This window comes from Gekko japonicus, unplaced genomic scaffold (genome assembly GCF_001447785.1).
Source record: "Gekko japonicus isolate JY-2015 unplaced genomic scaffold, Gekko_japonicus_V1.1 scaffold145, whole genome shotgun sequence".
Lineage (NCBI taxonomy): Eukaryota > Metazoa > Chordata > Lepidosauria > Squamata > Gekkonidae > Gekko > Gekko japonicus.
The window spans coordinates 1,055,085-1,072,611 of NW_015173678.1; the positions used below are offsets into that span (position 1 = coordinate 1,055,085).

The 17,527-nt window shown below is 41.7% G+C and overlaps 1 protein-coding gene across 1 annotated transcript in view; it reads left to right on the plus strand.

The window, feature by feature from the left end:
- The window catches only part of PCLO (piccolo presynaptic cytomatrix protein), a 271,526-nt gene that overhangs the window by 117,783 nt on the left and 136,216 nt on the right, over window positions 1–17,527 (plus strand). Inside the window, 2 exon segments of the mRNA XM_015422970.1 lie at window positions 7–205; window positions 606–2,608. Coding sequence (XP_015278456.1) covers window positions 7–205; window positions 606–2,608 — 2,202 coding nt within the window.

Below are 17,527 nucleotides of genomic sequence, written 5' to 3' on the forward strand. Positions count from 1 at the left end.
CGTTTTGGTTACAGGGATGATCACTATCAGTATGACCGCTCAGGGCCGTATAGTTACAGATCCATTGGTGGTATGAAGCCTTCTATGTCAGACACCAATTTATCAGAAGCTGGACTTTTTCTGTACAAAAGCAAGAATACTTTTGACTACCAAGCTGGGGAAACTGATGTAGCAGTAGACTTAACTTCTGGCAGAGTAATGACAGGTCAGTATGATAAGGCATCAGACCTTTCTTTGAAATATAATAATGGTGTTGCTCATCTCATTTCAGGATGAATTGTTTTTATTTTATATTTTTTGTTTCCCCTTTTTGTTATACTTTATGTTGAATGATGTGGAAGCTATGCCGGAATTTACACGTGTATTTTTTTGTTTCTTCTTTTTACGTCAAGTGTTTTGCTCAAGAGGTTCCTGCTTGTTCCTGCATGTTCAGCAAATGGTTTTCCCCCCTCCCCACTAAATGCCTAAAGTTGATCATTAAAATGAAGATTTGCATGACACCCTCTCCCCATTCATTTTACTCGTCTTCATGCGATGGCATTCAGAATCCACAAGAAATGCTTTGTTTTGGGAAACGGGACAGTAACCCTGCCATGTAATTTCAGGTGAAATTGTGGATTACTCAAGCAAGATTACTGGTCCTTATCCAGAGACTCGGCAAGTTGTTTCTGGCATGGGGATCAGTGCACCTCAGTATTCCCAAGCAAGAATAGTGCCAACAGTAGGATCCCCATACGGCATTGGGAGTGTTTTAAGATCATCCAATGGAGTTGTGTATTCATCAGTTGCAACTCCAGTCCCATCGACCTATGCTATCACAACGCAACCAGGTTCTATTTTCAGTACTTCAGTATCTGCTCTCCCAACAGCTGATAAAATGCCCTCGTTATCAACCTTGCAACAGAACCAGGCACCTCCAAGATCATACAGTTTCTTGACCACTATGTCATCAGACAAAGAGGGTAAGATTACTGACATAGACACTGAGCCAGTATTACACCCCCACTCTATAGAAACTATCACAAATGAGCCCACCAACTTGTTACCTGTCTTTACTACAGCTTCAGAAGCTTTCATGGATGTTATTCAGGATGAAGCTACACTTCTCATTGCCCCTCAAGAAGGCAAACAGCAACATCTTGACTTGGAGCGTGAATATCTAGAGCTCGAGAAACTGAAACAGCAACGCTTTGCAGAGGAGCTAGAGTGGGAACGCCAAGAAATACAAAGATTCAGAGAACAAGAACAATTTATGGTTCAAAAAAAGCTTGAGGAATTGCAATCTATGAAACACCATCTCCTATATCAGCAGGAGGAAGAGCGACAGGCTCAATTCATGATGAGACAGGAAACATTAGCTCAGCAGCAACTACACATTGAACAAATCCAGCAACTTCAACAGCAGCTTCACCAACACTTAGAAGAACAAAAAATTCACCAAATCTATCAGTATAATTATGACCCTTCAAGAACTGTGTCTCCACCAACGACCACAGATCCAGTCATTATTGAAGACCAATATGCAGCTGCTGTAAACAGCCAGTTTTGGACTGGTGAGGAAGCTACTTCAACCACTTCTGCTGTTCTAGGCATTGAAATTCCACAAAGCCAAGCCTGGTACACATTTCAGTCAGATGGTGTTACTCAGTACATTCCTAGGCCTGGCATACTAAGTTCTGTTTCAGATATGTCTCTTAAGGACATTGATGTGAGAGAGGAAAAACAACTGAAAAAGAGGAGCTCCATGCCAAAGCTGCTTGGCCCATATGAGGAACTTGATGAAACCATGGAAGAGGAGCCCAGGTGTCTTAAAAATATAGCAGAGAGTGGTGTCCAAACTGATGATGAGGATAGTGCAGATACAAACTACACGGACCAAAGACAGAGAACTAAAAAGAGTGTTGATACAAGTGTCCAGACAGATGATGAGGACCAAGATGAATGGGAGCCAACCAGCAGATCAAGAAGAAAAACTCATGCCGGGAAATATGAAGTTACCACTGAGGTGGACAAGGCTAAACCATTCTCCAAATTTTCCAGCACTGCAGTACAGACAGTAGCAGAGATTTCTGTACAAACAGAACCTGTAGGGATGATAAGGACCCCATCGATAAGGGCCCAGCTGGATGCTAAGGTAGAAATAGTAAAACACATTTCAGCTCCAGAAAAGACGTATAAAGGCAGAAGTTTGGGATGTCAGACAGAAACAGACTCAGACTCCCAAAGCCCTCAATACCTCACAGCCATCTCCCCTCAAAAAGACAAAAAACGCCCAACACCCTTAGAAATAGGTTATTCAACCCATCTCCGGCCAGAACCTACACTCCAGGTAGCACCTTCCCCTCCAAAATCCCCCAAAGTTCTCTATTCTCCCATTTCCCCTGTTTCTCCAGCTGCAGTTATAGAGTCAGCATTTGTGCCCTATGAAAAATCCCTAAGTGAAGACATTAGTCCTCAGAAGATTGCACATGCTGATGTCACCAAGATTACTCAGCTGAGCCCAAAGTCTGCCAAGGTGATGCAGCGTTCCTTGTCTGACCCTAAACCTCTGAGCCCAACAGCTGAAGATCCCTCAAGAAGTCATTTTCAGTACTCTGATGGTTTCTTGGTAAGAGTTCATCTTTTTTATAATACAAGATTGTCCTCAGTGACATTCTACACTTTTTAATGAGGTCCAATTTACTAAGATCCATATAGATGATCTGATCAGTGTACCATTCTGAAAATGAAGTTCTGGTATGTTAGAAACCTGACAAGGGAATTCATTTTCGTCTTAATTTTTAAAATGTTCTTTTTAATTAGATCACTTTTATAGACTTGGGGATACAAGAATAATATATCAAGATGCTTCCTCAAAGTGCAGAGGCATTGCCCTGAAACAGAAGTTAATTGTGAAGAAATATAAGAAAAGATTTAGTGGTTTCTTCACAGATTTAAATTAGTTACTTCCCCCCAAAAAAATAAAATTCAGTGTCTACTTTAAAATAGTTTAGAATACATATACCCAAAGAAGCATGGATGTTTGTTAAGGCATATTGTTGTCTTCCCCCATTTTTTTTTTTGCTCACTTTAAGCATGTGAGACAGAAAGAGAGAGAGAAACATGAAATCACAGTTTGACACAGTTCCTAAATGTATGTAAGGCAACATGTCTAATACTCAGAGGTCATTTGGGGGGGGATCGCGGGGGATCGCAGTTCCCCCGGGTGAGGTACGGGGGCGGGGCACATGACGAAGCCCCGCCCCCTGCTTCCGGCCACCCCACTTCCGGCCCTCATTCAGCCAGGAGGAGGCAGGAGAAGAGGGAGGGTAAGTTGCTTTCTCCCTGCCTCTCCCCACCCCTGCCTGCCTGGGGCCAGGGAGGGCCTTTGCGGGGCTTCCTTGCACTCCCACCGGCCTTGCAGGTCCACCGCCGGGCCCCTCATGGGGCTCAGCAGTGGAGCTGCAAGGCTGGTGGCGGCGGCCGGGACCGTTGGGGGCGGGGTGTGTGGCCTTATGACACACTTCCGGTGATGTCAGGGGGTGTGGCCTTATGACACACGTCTGGTGATGTCAGGGGGTGTGGCATATGCTAATGAGTTATGCTAATGAGTTCCCCTAGCTCTTTTTCTATGAAACGACCCCTGCTAATACTACTGCATCCAGGAAGAAGTAGCAAATGTCAGTACAGGTTGATGCATGATAGAACAAAAAATCCTAACTTTAAATACATGCTAATTGGTTGTAAACTGTCTCAGACTGAAATTGAAAGAGATCTTGGAGTTATAGTGCACAGTTAATGAAAATGTTGATTCATTTTGCAGCAGCAGTAAAAACATCAAGCTCCATGGTGAAGGTTATTATTGGGAAGAAAATGACTGATGTTATGATGCCACTGTATAGAGCTATTGTACAGCTTCATTTGGAATACTGTGTGCAGTTTTGGTTGCTGAATCTCAAAAAAGATATTACAAAGCTGGAAGATGTGCAGAAGAGCAATCATTTGCAACTGGATTTTCCTGTTGCACACACAGAAATCCAGTTGCAAATTATTGTTTTAGTGCATCAGGTGTACATTATCCAACAATGTGTGAAGGCAGCCCAAGACCTGTTTTCTGTTGCCCCAGAAGGTTGGATCAGAACCAACGGGTTGAAATTAAATCGAAAGAGTTTTCCGCTAAACATTAGGAAGAACTTCCTGACAGTGGAACAGGCTTCCTTGGCAGGTGGTAGGCTCTCCTTTGGAGGTTTTCAAACAGAAGCTAGATGGCCATCTGACAGCAATGCTGATTCTGTGAACTTAGGCAGATCATGAGAGGAAGAGAAGGCAGGATAGGATCAGTGCTTAGGTCTTGTGGCCCTTTCTTACATACCCAGGGAAATGCTGATTGCCACTTTGGGGTCAGGAAGCAATTTTTCTCCAGGCTAATTTGGCTGGAGAACCTGCATGTTTTTTGTCATTTTCTGGGCATGGAACAGGGGTCACTGGGGGTGTGGAGAGGGAGGTATTTGTGGATTTCCTGCCTTGTGCAGGGGGTTGGACTAGATGACCCTGGAGGTCCCTTCCAACTCTATGATTCTAAGATGAGTAAGGGGTTGGAGCACCTTTCCTATGAGGAAAGGCTGAAGAGTCTGGAACTTTGGAGTTTAGAAGAAAGGTAGCTAAGGGGAAACATGATAGAGATTAATAAAATTACGTAAGGGGTGGATAGATAACTTTTCCCTTTTCCTGTAGTACCAGAACTTGGGGCGTCTAATGAAGTTGATGGCCATAGATCAGCACAAAAGAAAGTCTTTGGTCCAATTAATAATTAAATTGAAAAATTCACTGCCAGTGGGGTGGATCCTACCTCTAGCCTACCACTCCACTGAACAAAGTATGAAGTTTCCAATTCCCCCCCCCCCACCAATGTCATATATATTTAGGCAAGTGCAATGGCTGTTGTTGCAGCTCAAAGTCACTTGGTTTCTTCAGTTGTGTGGTGTGTACCCTGCAATTAGCAATTATGACAGAGAGCATTTAGGTTAACAGAAAATGCCAACAAGCAGCAAAATCTGACAAGAGGCTGCTTTTATTGCTACAGCAGCCAACTGCAGAATCGGATTGTTGTTGTTGTTGTCATTGTTCAGTTGCACAGTTGAGTTCGTCGCATCAGTAACACTGTCTAACCATCTCATCCTTTGCTGTCCCCTTCTTTTGTTACCTTCAGTCTTTCCCAGCATCAGGGGCTTCTCCAATGAGTACTCCCTTCTCATTTGGTGGCCAAAGTATTTGAGCTTCAGCTTCAGTATCTGGCCTTCCAGAGAACAGTCAGGTTTGATTTCCTTTAGGATTGACTGATTTGATCTCCTTGTAGTCCAAGGGACTCTCAAGCATCTTCTCCAGCACCATAATTCAAAAGCATCTATTCTTCATTGCTTGGCCTTCCTTATGGTCCAACTCTCACAGTCATACATTACTTGGCAGATGGTTTCCACCTTGAAACAGCTGCCACTGGAGGGATTGGTAACCTGCAAGCCTCTGTTAGGTGCAGGCCTCATGCCAGGGTTGGAAGTAAATGTGGTTCTTTTGGTTGATAGTGATTGTGAATGGTGGCTCTCCGTGAGAAGCAGAGCGAGTACCATTCTGAATCCTGGGGAGCATCATTCCCTTGAAAGGGTAAGCACACATCAGCAGTTGAGTGTCTGGAGACCCCACTGAAGCATGGTGGTCAAAGGTGTTAGCAGCATCTCACTTTTACTCCATGCATGATGCTTCCCAGGTTCTTAAGGTCTGAGAACTGCTTACTTGGCTGGGATTTGTTAACAGACTCCATAAATAGGATTGCATGAGTGAATCAATCCTTAGTTTGTGTGTTATCAAACCAGGGCATCAGTGTCATAGTATATATAGCCAATGCTGAAGGAAACGGTGTGCCTATTTAGTGTACTTTGAGTATCAGGAAGCGTATCCCTGGAATTTGTCTGTTCCTGTGTTCCTACCTAACCCTTGACCTGGGACCAAACAATAACATTATTTCATTTCACATTAGATCTTTAGTCCATTTACCATCTTTCAGTATACAAATACTGTGTAAACTGTTTCCTAACAAGCTTGAGTTACAACTGTTTCCTAACAAGCTTGAGTTACAAGCTGTGTAAACTGTTTCCTAACAAGCTTGAGTTAGGTGTTCACTCTTTGAAATATTGCAGTCAGATGTCAATCCTTCTCAGAATATCATTACTATAAATGGTCATTAATGAACATCAGCCATGACATATCTTTGTAGTGTAACTCTGTTTACTTCCTCATTGCTTTTGCAAAGCAAGCCGAGTTGAGCTTTTCATCCTGCCCAGTCATTTGCAGAGCTGGAAGAAGCATGCAAGGCATTGCACTGGCAGTGATGCCTTTCTCCTCCTCCGGCCACTGAAGCCCCAGAAGCCCCATGTCATGGTCTCTGTCATGTTGTGGGCCAAGACCAGCCACGTTTCCCCCCCTTTACTGCTGCCACCATCACTTCAGGTAAAACCCACCCACCCTCTCTCTGTCACATAATTGCCCAAAGTCAACATCGCAGGGGTATTATTCAGTAGCATGCCAAGGAGCCAGGCAGATGGGTAAGGATTTGTGCAGACTCTCTCAAGTTAAACAAAACTTTATTTCTACAAGGCACAAACTCAGGGTATTGCAAAGGACAGGATTTAGGCACACTAAGGAAAATAAACTTAAAGGCAGGTTCTAACCAAAGTACATGCAATCTGTGTTGCATCTGAATGTATGTGTATCTGCAACTCTCTCTAGCATAATTCCTGTCATCCTTCATGGCAAACCAGATGCTCCAAAGAGTTCCCCACAAGGAGTCTCCCAAGAACTTAAACTAAGAAGGACTTATGTCTGACGAAGGGAGCTTTGACTCTCAAAAGTTTATACTCTGAAACTCTTGTTGAGGTGCTACTGGACTTGAATCTGTTTCAAAATGGGTAACATAAATTCCCATCAGCTAGCCCCTGACAATAATCAGATTGCCACCTTCTGGATCAGCTGCAGTTTCCAGGCCATCTTGAAGGGCAGCCCAACATAAAACACATTACAGAAATCCAACCCTGGGGTTACAAAAACATGGATCCATGTGGCCAGATCAGCGAAGTCTAAAAAAGTTGACAAACCAGATGCTGCTGGCAAAAGGCACTCTTTTTAATAAGGAATTTTATTAGTTTATACATAGAAAGAGGGAAAGGGTAAAGAAGGGAAAGGAAAAGATACAGAAATCTGTTTTTAAAAAGTCTAATTTAACATTTTGCATGCAAATCTCCTCATAAAAGCTTATAACCATTATTCTTATTGTTCGTTTAATCTTAGTTTCTCAGTACTTGTGTTTTAACAAGTCATAAAAGGCCCTCCATGGTCCCATAAATTCTTCTTCCATTTCTCCTTTTATTATATTTGTCAATTAGTCCATTTCAGCACAATCCATAATCTTCCTTGTTAACTCATAAAGCATTGGGATTTTCAGTGTCCTCCATGTCATTGCAAATAAAAATTTGGCTGCAGTTACAACATGTAAAATAAAGTATCTATGGTTCTTATGTAAGTCATGTGGTTAACAGTTTAACAGGAATATCTCTGGTTTAAAAGGTATTGTAATATTCAAGACTGACTGTAAGAGAGAATGTACTCCAATCCAATATTTATGAACCTTTTTACATGTCCATCACATATGATAGTACGATCCAACATGATTGTTACATTTCCAGCATTTGTTACTCAATTTTTTATACATTTTAGCTAACCTATCTGGGCTTAGATGCCATCTATAAAACATTTTATATACATTTTCTTTAAATGAAACAGGTTTAGTCAACTTAATATTCACATTCCGTATTTTATGCCACTGTAACAAATCTATGTAGTAAACTACATTTTGCATCCATTTGACCATGCATTCTTTAACTCTTCCTGCATACCATACATTTTCTTAATACGTTTCTCTCTTGAAGTACATAATAATTTTTCAAATGCACCTTGTTCCAAATAAAATCCATCTGTCTGTTTGTCCTTTCAATATCTAGATTCCACTTGCACTCTAGTCCATCAATCTAAGTTTATTTCCCTTTTCTTTAATTCTTCCTGAGATTTTAAATTATTTCCATTGTCCAACAATTTTGCATATTTAATACTGTTTGTTTTGAAGTCAAAGCTGGTTAAGAAAAAGCTTCCACCTGGAGATACTCATCTTGGAATTTCAGTATATATCAGTGGACAAATCTTTTCCCAGATTGTCAATAATGATCTTCTTATCATATGATTTTAAAAAATATTTATGTCCAGAAGCTTTCCCATACCAGAAAATTGTGTGCCATCCCAGTTTTAAGTTATGCCCTTCTAGAGTCAGCATCCTATGATCTTCGAGTAAAATCCATTCTCTCAACCAAACCAAACTTGCTGCCCTATAGTAATTCTTCCAGTCTGGTACTCCCAATCCAGCATTATCTTCTGTATCCTGTAAGGCTTTCAATTTAATTCTTGGCTTTTTCCCTTGCCATATAAAGTGTTGTGTCAGTTTATTCAATTTGCCAAAGAAGCTTTGTTTAATATATATCGTCAAGGTCTGGAATAAAAACATCTGATGTGGTAGAATATTCATTTTCAAAATTGCTATTCTACCCATTAGTGATACTTGCAGCTTTGTCCATTTCTCTAGATCTTTTTAAATATCTTGTAGCACTTTATTATAGTTATCATTTATCAGAGAACTACATTTTGCTATAATATTAATACACAGATATTTGACTTTCTTTTCCAGTTGAAATCCAGTTCACTCTGCTAATTCAAATCTCTGTTTCAATGTCATATTTTTCGTAATCATTTTTGTCTTCTGATAGTTTATTTTCATTCCCGCCATTTTCCCATGTTCATTAATCCGATCCATCAGTTGTATCAATTCCATTGGATCTTCTAAGATAAATACCAAGTCATCAGCAAAGGCTTATAATTTATATTTATTTCCTCTTATTGATGTCCCTTTAATACGGGAATCTTCCCTAATAGTTCTTGTCAGCACTTCCAATGTTAATATAAACAACAGTGGGGATATTGGACAGCCTTGTCTCGTCCCTTTTTCAATCCATATATTATCTGTCAGTTCATTATTTAATACTATTTTCGCTATCTGCTTTGCATACATAACTTCAATAGGCTTTATAAAATTAGTCCCAAATTTCATTATTTTAATCTGTTGAATAATAAATTGCCAGTTGATGTTGTCAAATGCTTTTTCAGCATCCAAATATATCAAAGCCATCTGTTTCTCTAGATGTGCTTCATAGTATTCTAATATATTTAAAACTGTTCTCACATTGTTTTTTAGCTGTCTTTTAGGTAGAAAACCTGATTAGTCCTGGTGTATAAAGTCTATTAGAATTTTTTTTCAACCTTGCAGCCAAGACAGTTGCAAATATTTTGTAATCACAATTCAGCAAGAAAACAGAAAAATGCTGAATGATCCCATAACAATGATGGAAATTACAGAGGCTATTAAGAAACAAAATATAAATAAAGCACCTGGACCAGATGGACTACCAGCTGAATACTATAAAATATTTGACAATGTATTACTGATACAATATTAAAAACATAATTTCTTCTGTAATAGAAAAAACAGAAATACCAGAATCTTGGACTGAAGCAAATATATCATTGATTCATAAAGAAGACACAGATCCTAAAGAGATTTTAAAACTATAGGCAAAAGGCACTCTTGACCACTGTGCCAACCTGCTTTTCAAATAGCAAGGCTGGGTCCACGAGCACCCCCTAAATCTTAACTTGCTCTGTAAAAGCCAACTATACTCCATCCAGGACAAGTGGGTTCAATCCCTCTAGAACAGGGGTGTCGAACTCATTTGTTATGAGGGCCGGATCTGACATAAATGAGACCTTGTTGGGCTGGGCCATGTGTGTCATAAAATGTAATGCCAGGTAGCAGAGATATAAACTTTATAAAGGACACAAACACAAAGGGTTTTTTACTTAAAAACATGCTTAAAACATTAGCACTCTTGCAATATTTTGCTTGTTTAACAGTGTCTGATAACTGACACCTCTTGCTCTGAGTTATTGCATCAAAATGTCTGTGCTGTTGCAATCATGAGTATGCTGTTCAGGTGGGTATCTGTAAGCTACACGCCTACGATGATGCAGCAGCAGCAGAACTGGAAGTAGAAGCAGGCCAGTTCCACTGCAGGCCTGATAGAAGCCCTCTGGGGGCCTGATCCGCCTGAGGAACCATTGTATCTTGATTCTGTCTTCTACTGTGTTTGCTACCTCTCCCAATTTAGTGTAATCTGCAAATTTAATGTTCTGTTCCTTCGTCCAAATCATTTATAAAGATGAACAATACAGGGCTCGGACAGATCCCTGAGACACTCCACTTGTCACTCCTGTCCAAAAGGATGAAGAACCATTGAGAAGTACTCTTTGGGTGCTGTCTGTCAACCAGTTACAAATCCACCTAACAGTAATAAGATCCAAACCACATTTTACTAAATTGTCAACAAGAATATCATGCGGAACCTTATCAAAAGCCTTACTGAAATCAAGATTAACTATGTCTACAGCATTCCCCTGATCCAACAAGGTAGTATCTGTTTCAAAAAGGGAGCTATGTGCTGGCTCTTAATAATAATCGCAGCCATCCTTTCTAAATGCTCAAGGACTGTTTGATGATCTGTTCTAAAACCTTCCCAGGTTAAAATAAACCCATCAAGTTAATGGATCTGTAGTTACCTGGATCCTTCTTTTATCCCTTCTTGAAGATAGGGACAACACTTGCTGGCCTCTAGTCATCTGGCACCTCACCTGTTCTCCAAGAATTCTCAAAAGTAATGGACAGAGACTCCAAAATTATATCAGCAAGTTCTTTTAGTACCCTTAGATGCAATTCATCTGGTCCTGGCCACTTAATTTCTGGCCCTGAGGACTTAATTTCATTTATAGAATGTTTAGCATTGTTGTGTTTAGCATCTCTTGCTAGACTATGCTCATACTGAGCTTTTCTAACACTCTCCCTACAAGCACTGACTATTTATTTCTAGTCATCCTTGTTTATATGGTCCTCATTCCATTTCTTAAACGAGTCTCTTTTAATTCTCAGATCTTTAGAAAGTTTTTTATAGAGCCTCTCTGCCTTCTTTAGGTTCCTCCCATTTTTCTTTCTCATTGGAATCATTTGTGATTATGCCTTCAATATCTCACTTTTAAGAAACTCCCACCCCTCTTGAACTACCTTCTTCTTAAGTATTTCCAACCATGAGATTCTGCCCAGCATAAGTTTAAATTTGGTAAAATTAGCTTTTTCTGTATGTCTATGTACAACTTTTCCCTTCCCAAAATGCAAAATTATGTGGTCACTACTTCCCAGGGTGCCCACTACTTTCAGCTCATCAACTAGTTATTCCCTGTTGGTTAGAATCAAGTTCAAAATAGCAGACTCCCTTGTTTTCTTTTCCACCTTCTAGAAAATGAAGTTGTCAGCAAGACAAGTCAAGGATTTATTAGACCTTTAATTTTTAGCAGAGTTTGACTTCCAAAAGATATCCAGGTAATTGAAATCTCCCATGAGCACTATGTCCTATTTCTGTGAAAACTTTTTAATCTGATATAGTAGTGTCTCATGCAAGTCGTCTGCCTGGCTTGGTGGTCTATAGCAGGCCCCCACCATGATATCACTATTATTCCTTACCCCTTTTATTTTTACCCAGAGACTCTCAACTAACATTCCCATTATTTTTAATCCCATTATTTATTTATTTATTGATAAGAAAGATGGCTGGGAAGAGGCTAATTTTGGATTTAAGCAATTTAAGTGAATTAAGGTCTCAGAAAGTTGGGTATGGTTTCTTAAGTGTTCCTTGTTGGGAATAAATATTTGGCTTACTAATTTAGACCTTAAATATGTGTATTTCCAGTAATCCTATTTGTAGGAAATGCTTTCTGTTTCAGTGTTGGGCCTTCATCTTCAGTATATATGTTCTCCTTTTTGCATTGGCTGCTGCCACTCAGGTGTTTGCAAAATTCATGGCAATAAGGTGGTCCACTGACAACTGAAGTGATGCAATATGCTTCCTTACCATGACAACTGGCTCCCCACTGCACCTCTAGAATGCTCTCTGAGGACTTTGATTTCATGCTTAGAATTCAAGAGTTTTTAATAAATTGGGAAAGATCCAGCCTCAACAAACAGGATCATAGGAACTGCTTTGCATTCTGTTGCTGGAAAGCCTTTCCTTTTCATAGACATGTGCATTACTGAACTGAAGCTATTCTCACCCCAGTAACTTCTTTGGTCATAATCAGCTCATAACATTCAACGTCTGTTGGGTATTCTGGTTTCTACAGCAACAGTAGTGCCATATGCTCACTTGAAAGTGAGGCTACAACAGAAATGTTGTTTACAGCCTTTTAAGCACAGTCAGAGGGGAAGTGTTCTTAGAAAAGGAATCAGGTCTCTGCTTTGGTGGGGTCAGGAGAAGAACTTACTGCTTTGGGTTGTGGACTCAGATAACTATCACTATGATGCATCTCTAGACGGGAACTGCAGACAATACACAGTTAATAGTCATTTGGGGAACAACATGTACTCATAGATATGTTAAAAGCTGAAGGCAAGAAGAAGTCCAAGTGACTATAGTGATGTGTTATGTCAGCAAGCAAGAGGGAACATCATCACAAACTCATTGCGAGGAGGCTGTACCTATTTGGGAATGGAGTACAAGTCACTAATATATCCTTTAAGTGTTTGACGTTGGTGCAGTGGACAATGTTTTGACAGACCCCCTAAGTAAGACTGTAGAGGGAAATCATAGATGGCCATTGCAAGCCAAATTGTCTAGTTGATCTTCCAGAGTATAGACCTTTTATGCCACACACTCTATTCCCAACTGGTTTTCTTTCTATAGAGATGGTTTCCAGAAAAATTGCTATGATGTAGTTCCTACTATCCCTCTGTTAAACAGTGCTATGCAAGATGAAATAAGAAATGCTTGGTGCATTCTTATGTTAAGAACTGTTGAGAGGGTGTTTCATTCATGTCTCTCAATAAATTGACATGCTACTATAGAATCATAGAGTTGGAAGGGACCTCCAGGGTCATCTAGTGCAACCCCCTGCACAATACGGGAAATGCACAAGTATCTCCCCCACACACACCCCCAGTGACCACTGTTCCACGCTGTTCATCTTTTCAGTACACCTAAATGCTTGGAATATTTAACCCACAAGGCTTCATACTGCATAACTGATCAGAATTTTATTGGTTTACTGGATCAGAATAAATGGCATTTAGGAAGGATCGACATTACGTCTCTTCTGGAGATAAACAAAATTTCTCAGAGCCCCTACCAAACCTGTTTCCAAGTGGAAACACATGACAAATGATGAGTGTGCAGGGCCCATTAAAAGGGAGCACTCACTCCATCATTGGCTTCATTTTGGAAGGAAGCTCTTGTTGAGCATTCTATTACATATCTCTCTAAGTACGCTGTGACCCATATTGAAATAAATATTGTTAGTATTTAAGGTGCCACTAAATTTTGTTTTAGTTTGCTATGACAAAATAACATGGCTGCCTCTTTGCAATTTGCAGAGCAACAATGTGCTCATTTGCTTCACTACTCAGTGAGCACTGTTCTGTAGGTTTTAATGCTGGAAAGGAAGCAGATGTTGGCAAAGCAGTGGCTAGTTCAACTGAGTGCTCCATACTTTCCATCCAGGCTAAGTCCTAATGTGAGATTGCAAAAATGGCATGGAGATGGTAACAGGGCTGTGATTCCCTGGCACTGCTGTCCTTCAAGTGATCCTCTGTCCAGTCCCACATCCCTCCCTCCAGCCCCTCTGAGAGCTCTCTGCAATGTTCATGTAGGGATTCCTGCAGCAGCCAAGGAGAACAGAGAGAAAGTGTTCTCTTCCCCACACTGATCACATGATAAAAGAGGGATAGGAGAGCACTATCCTTATCTCCCTTTTTGACATGACTTATTCTTGAGGAACCTGTGCTGGCTCTTAGTAATAATCACAGCCATCCTTTCTAAATGCTCAAGGACTGACAGTTTGATGATTTGTTCTAAAACCTTCCCAGGTTAAAAGAAAAAAAAGTCAAGCTAATGGGTTGGTAGTTACCTGGATCCTTCTTTTATCCCTTCTTGAAGATAGGGACAACACTTGCTGGCCTCTAGTCATCTGGCACCTCACCTGTTCTCCAAAGGGGGAGGGAAGGGGGGGGAGAAAGAGAGAGAGAAAGAGAAAAAATGTGGAAAGAAAGCAAATAGATGGGGGAAGTAGAAAGAAAGCAACCCTAACTTTAAATGCATTATCCACGGGGATGGCAGGGCCTGATTGCTGGCTGAGGCCTCATGCTTCTGGCATGGCTGGGAAGCCGCCACATCACAGCCTGAAGAACGAGCCTGCCCAACAACCCCTGAGTGGCAGAGGCCAGCAGAGGTGAAGGAGTTGGTGCACATGGCTGGCAGGCCAGCTCAGGACACAGGGAATCCCGGGAGGGGGGGTCATTTGTTGGAGAAAAGCTGTCTCTGGGCAGTTGGTGTAATAAGAATGCATCTCCTTTTCAAGTACTTTGTGAACTCCCTGTGGCCTCCAAGAAGGCACAGGGCACCCTGGGAGAGGGTGGGGAACCAAGCAGAGGGGATGGAGAACTGGAGGAGGCTTTGCCTCCGAAGCCCTGTTGCAGTGTAAGGAAAGCAACAAGGTGCGTGTCCCATCTAGGCTGGGGCTCCTCAAGTGCAGAAACAAGTTCAAATTGCGAGAGCAGCTGACAGATGTTCCTTCCCCCCCCATCCCCAACTAACATCAGGCAAGCAGCCCTTTTCCCATCTGAAGCAGCAGCAGGCCCTGTGCCCAGGGCCAAGGAGGCACTTGTGACCTGTGGCTGCTGCTCTAAACCCAGACAGAGGCAGAGGTGGGACTGACACTGCCCGCCTGGCAACAAGCAGCCGGTGGGAAGCCGCCGGCCTGCCTGGGAGCAGCAAGAGGAAAGGGTGCAGACTAGGAAGGTCTGTAAGCCAAGTGGTACAATGACATGCAAAGAAATGCACATGCCCTACAGGACCACACAGCTGCTTGGCCTCAGTCCTACCCTCCTGCACTTTGCCATGCCAGCAAGGGGCTTCCACCTGCCAGTGTGGGACGAGCCAAAGGGGATGCCTTGAACTATCTGTTGCAGCAGTGCCCCTTTCCCTGACGGGGCTGTGCAAAAGCTTCCCCTTTCTTCTCTTGCCCCCCTCTCTTGTCCAAGAGAGAAGCAGGAGTAGGGGAACAGCTTGCCTTTTGGCTCAACTGGACGCTCATCAAGCACACTTTCCTTTTGCACTATTTCGGTCATCCTTTCCATCTTCCCAGCTCTTCTGTTTTCCCAGAGTTATTGAGGTCCCGGCTCAAGGCGGAAGCTGTGACTGGGGCTGGGAAAGAAGTGGTCTCCGTGGCTCCTGCTCACTGAAGAGGGTGCTCCAAGGGATGCAGGAAGTGATCGGCGAGAGGCTATCCTCAGTAGAAACAGTAGAGATCCTTTGAAAGTGGGGGGGCATGGGGGGCAAGCCTCACAAGCGGCAGGAGAGGATTCCAAGAGCCGTATGTCGCTCATAAGCCATGGTCTGGCCACTCCTGAACTAGAGGATACTAAAAGGCAAGGGGGCAGCAGGGGGCACTGGAAGTGGGCCCCTTTGACTGCACTGTTCATGTATTTACAATTGACCAAACTACGGCACCATGCTGGCAAATAGCACTCCAAATTGCCTCTGCATAGTGCTGAGATCTGGTGGAAACTATAGGAATTTTTAGTAAATACTCCATCAGAGCTCTAATCAGACCAGTATACCACATTTTCAGAAACACTTGTCACCATGTGTGTTTTTGTCTCTCCGCCATTTTTAACGTTTTTGCTGGTAAGGATTTGCAGAAGCAGTCTGGAAAGTACCAAATCTGGTGGCCTTTCAGAAGGAAAGCTTATAGACCTCTTCTTGTTCTTTGGGCTCTTCTGTAAGAGGAAATTTTAAATGGAATCTGTACTAGCTTTTTCAGGGAAACTTATCAGATTAGTGTTGCTTTCTTTTGAAGGTTTGTTATTTTTATAGTGTACATTTATATTGTTTTAACCATGTTATGGTCTTTTTTGAAAGCTACCTTAGACTAAAGAGGAAAGTCAGGAAATAAATATTTAAATAAATAGTTTTATGACCTATCTGAATTTATTGCTCAATAGGGTTGCCAAGTGCTTTTTGAGCTGAAGTGGGGCACTCCCGGCTGGCGGCTGGAGTGCGCGCGCACCGCACGCACTTCACCCGGAAGTGACGTGATGATGCCGGGCACGCTGGGGGCGGGGCCACGACCATCCGAAGGAAAACCATAGAGTTTTCCCTCAGAAGACCGTGGCCCCGCCCCCAGCGTGCCTGGCGTGGTCGCGTCACTTCCGGGTGACGTGCATGTCGGGGTGGGGTTCCCCCCGGGGCCCGATCCGCCAGTGGGGACTTGGCAAGCCTATTGCTCGGAGTCTGCATACCTTGTAATACATCAAATATAATTCAGCAACTGTTTATGGTCACCCATTGAAGCCTCAAGAAACATAAGAGGAACAAGGGTCAGTCTAGTTCTAGTACAGCATCCTCCTTCCAGTTGTAGCCTGCTGGATACACCTCCCAGGAAGCCCACAAGCAGACCATGAAGGCAAAATACCTTCACCACTGTGCCCCCCCTTCCTACACCTCTAGTCTTTGCAGGAGCCTGCCACCACTCCACCTGGAGTTCTAAGCTTCCATAGCTAGGAGCCATTAATCAATTGGCCTCCATGAATTTGTCTGACCTCATTTTAAAAGTCTTCCAAGCCAAATGGCTGTCACCACATCTTTTGGCACATAATTCTGGTGACTGGAAAAAAGCCCACAGAAAAAAACCCACAGTCATAAATGCTCACAGGAAAAAGGCCCACATGGAAAAAAGCCCATACAGAAAAAAGCCCACACAGAAAAAAGTCCACATGGAAAGAATACCATGTAAAGAACCATAGGTATTTATAATTGTGGATAACCATTAATCTCCATTTATGAGAATGAACGGGTATTACCTATATTTTATATTGTTATTTTAGAATGAAAACATGTCATATTTAAATGCAACAATTTGTGTTGTGATTTTATCAATTATAATCAAATAATAATTTTGCAATGTTATTAGTACATTACTTCATCATTATACAAAAGGCCTGTATGAAGATGGCTTTAGTGCACTTGAGTGTAAAGGCTTGGAAGGGAAAATACAGGGCCATTTTGTTATCAATGTGACCATTTTGTTATCAATGAACTTTATTAGGAAGGAAAAACAATGACAACAGAAATTAAACTCTATATAGAAATATTTTAAAATAAAATTAAATACTTTAAATTTATTAATTTACCTTTTGTCAATCTTTGTAATGTTGGTATGAAGTAATTTCTAAAGTTAAGACAGAAAGATGTTAAATTAAACTGTCTAGTATAAACAGCTTTTGAATTTATTTATTTATTTT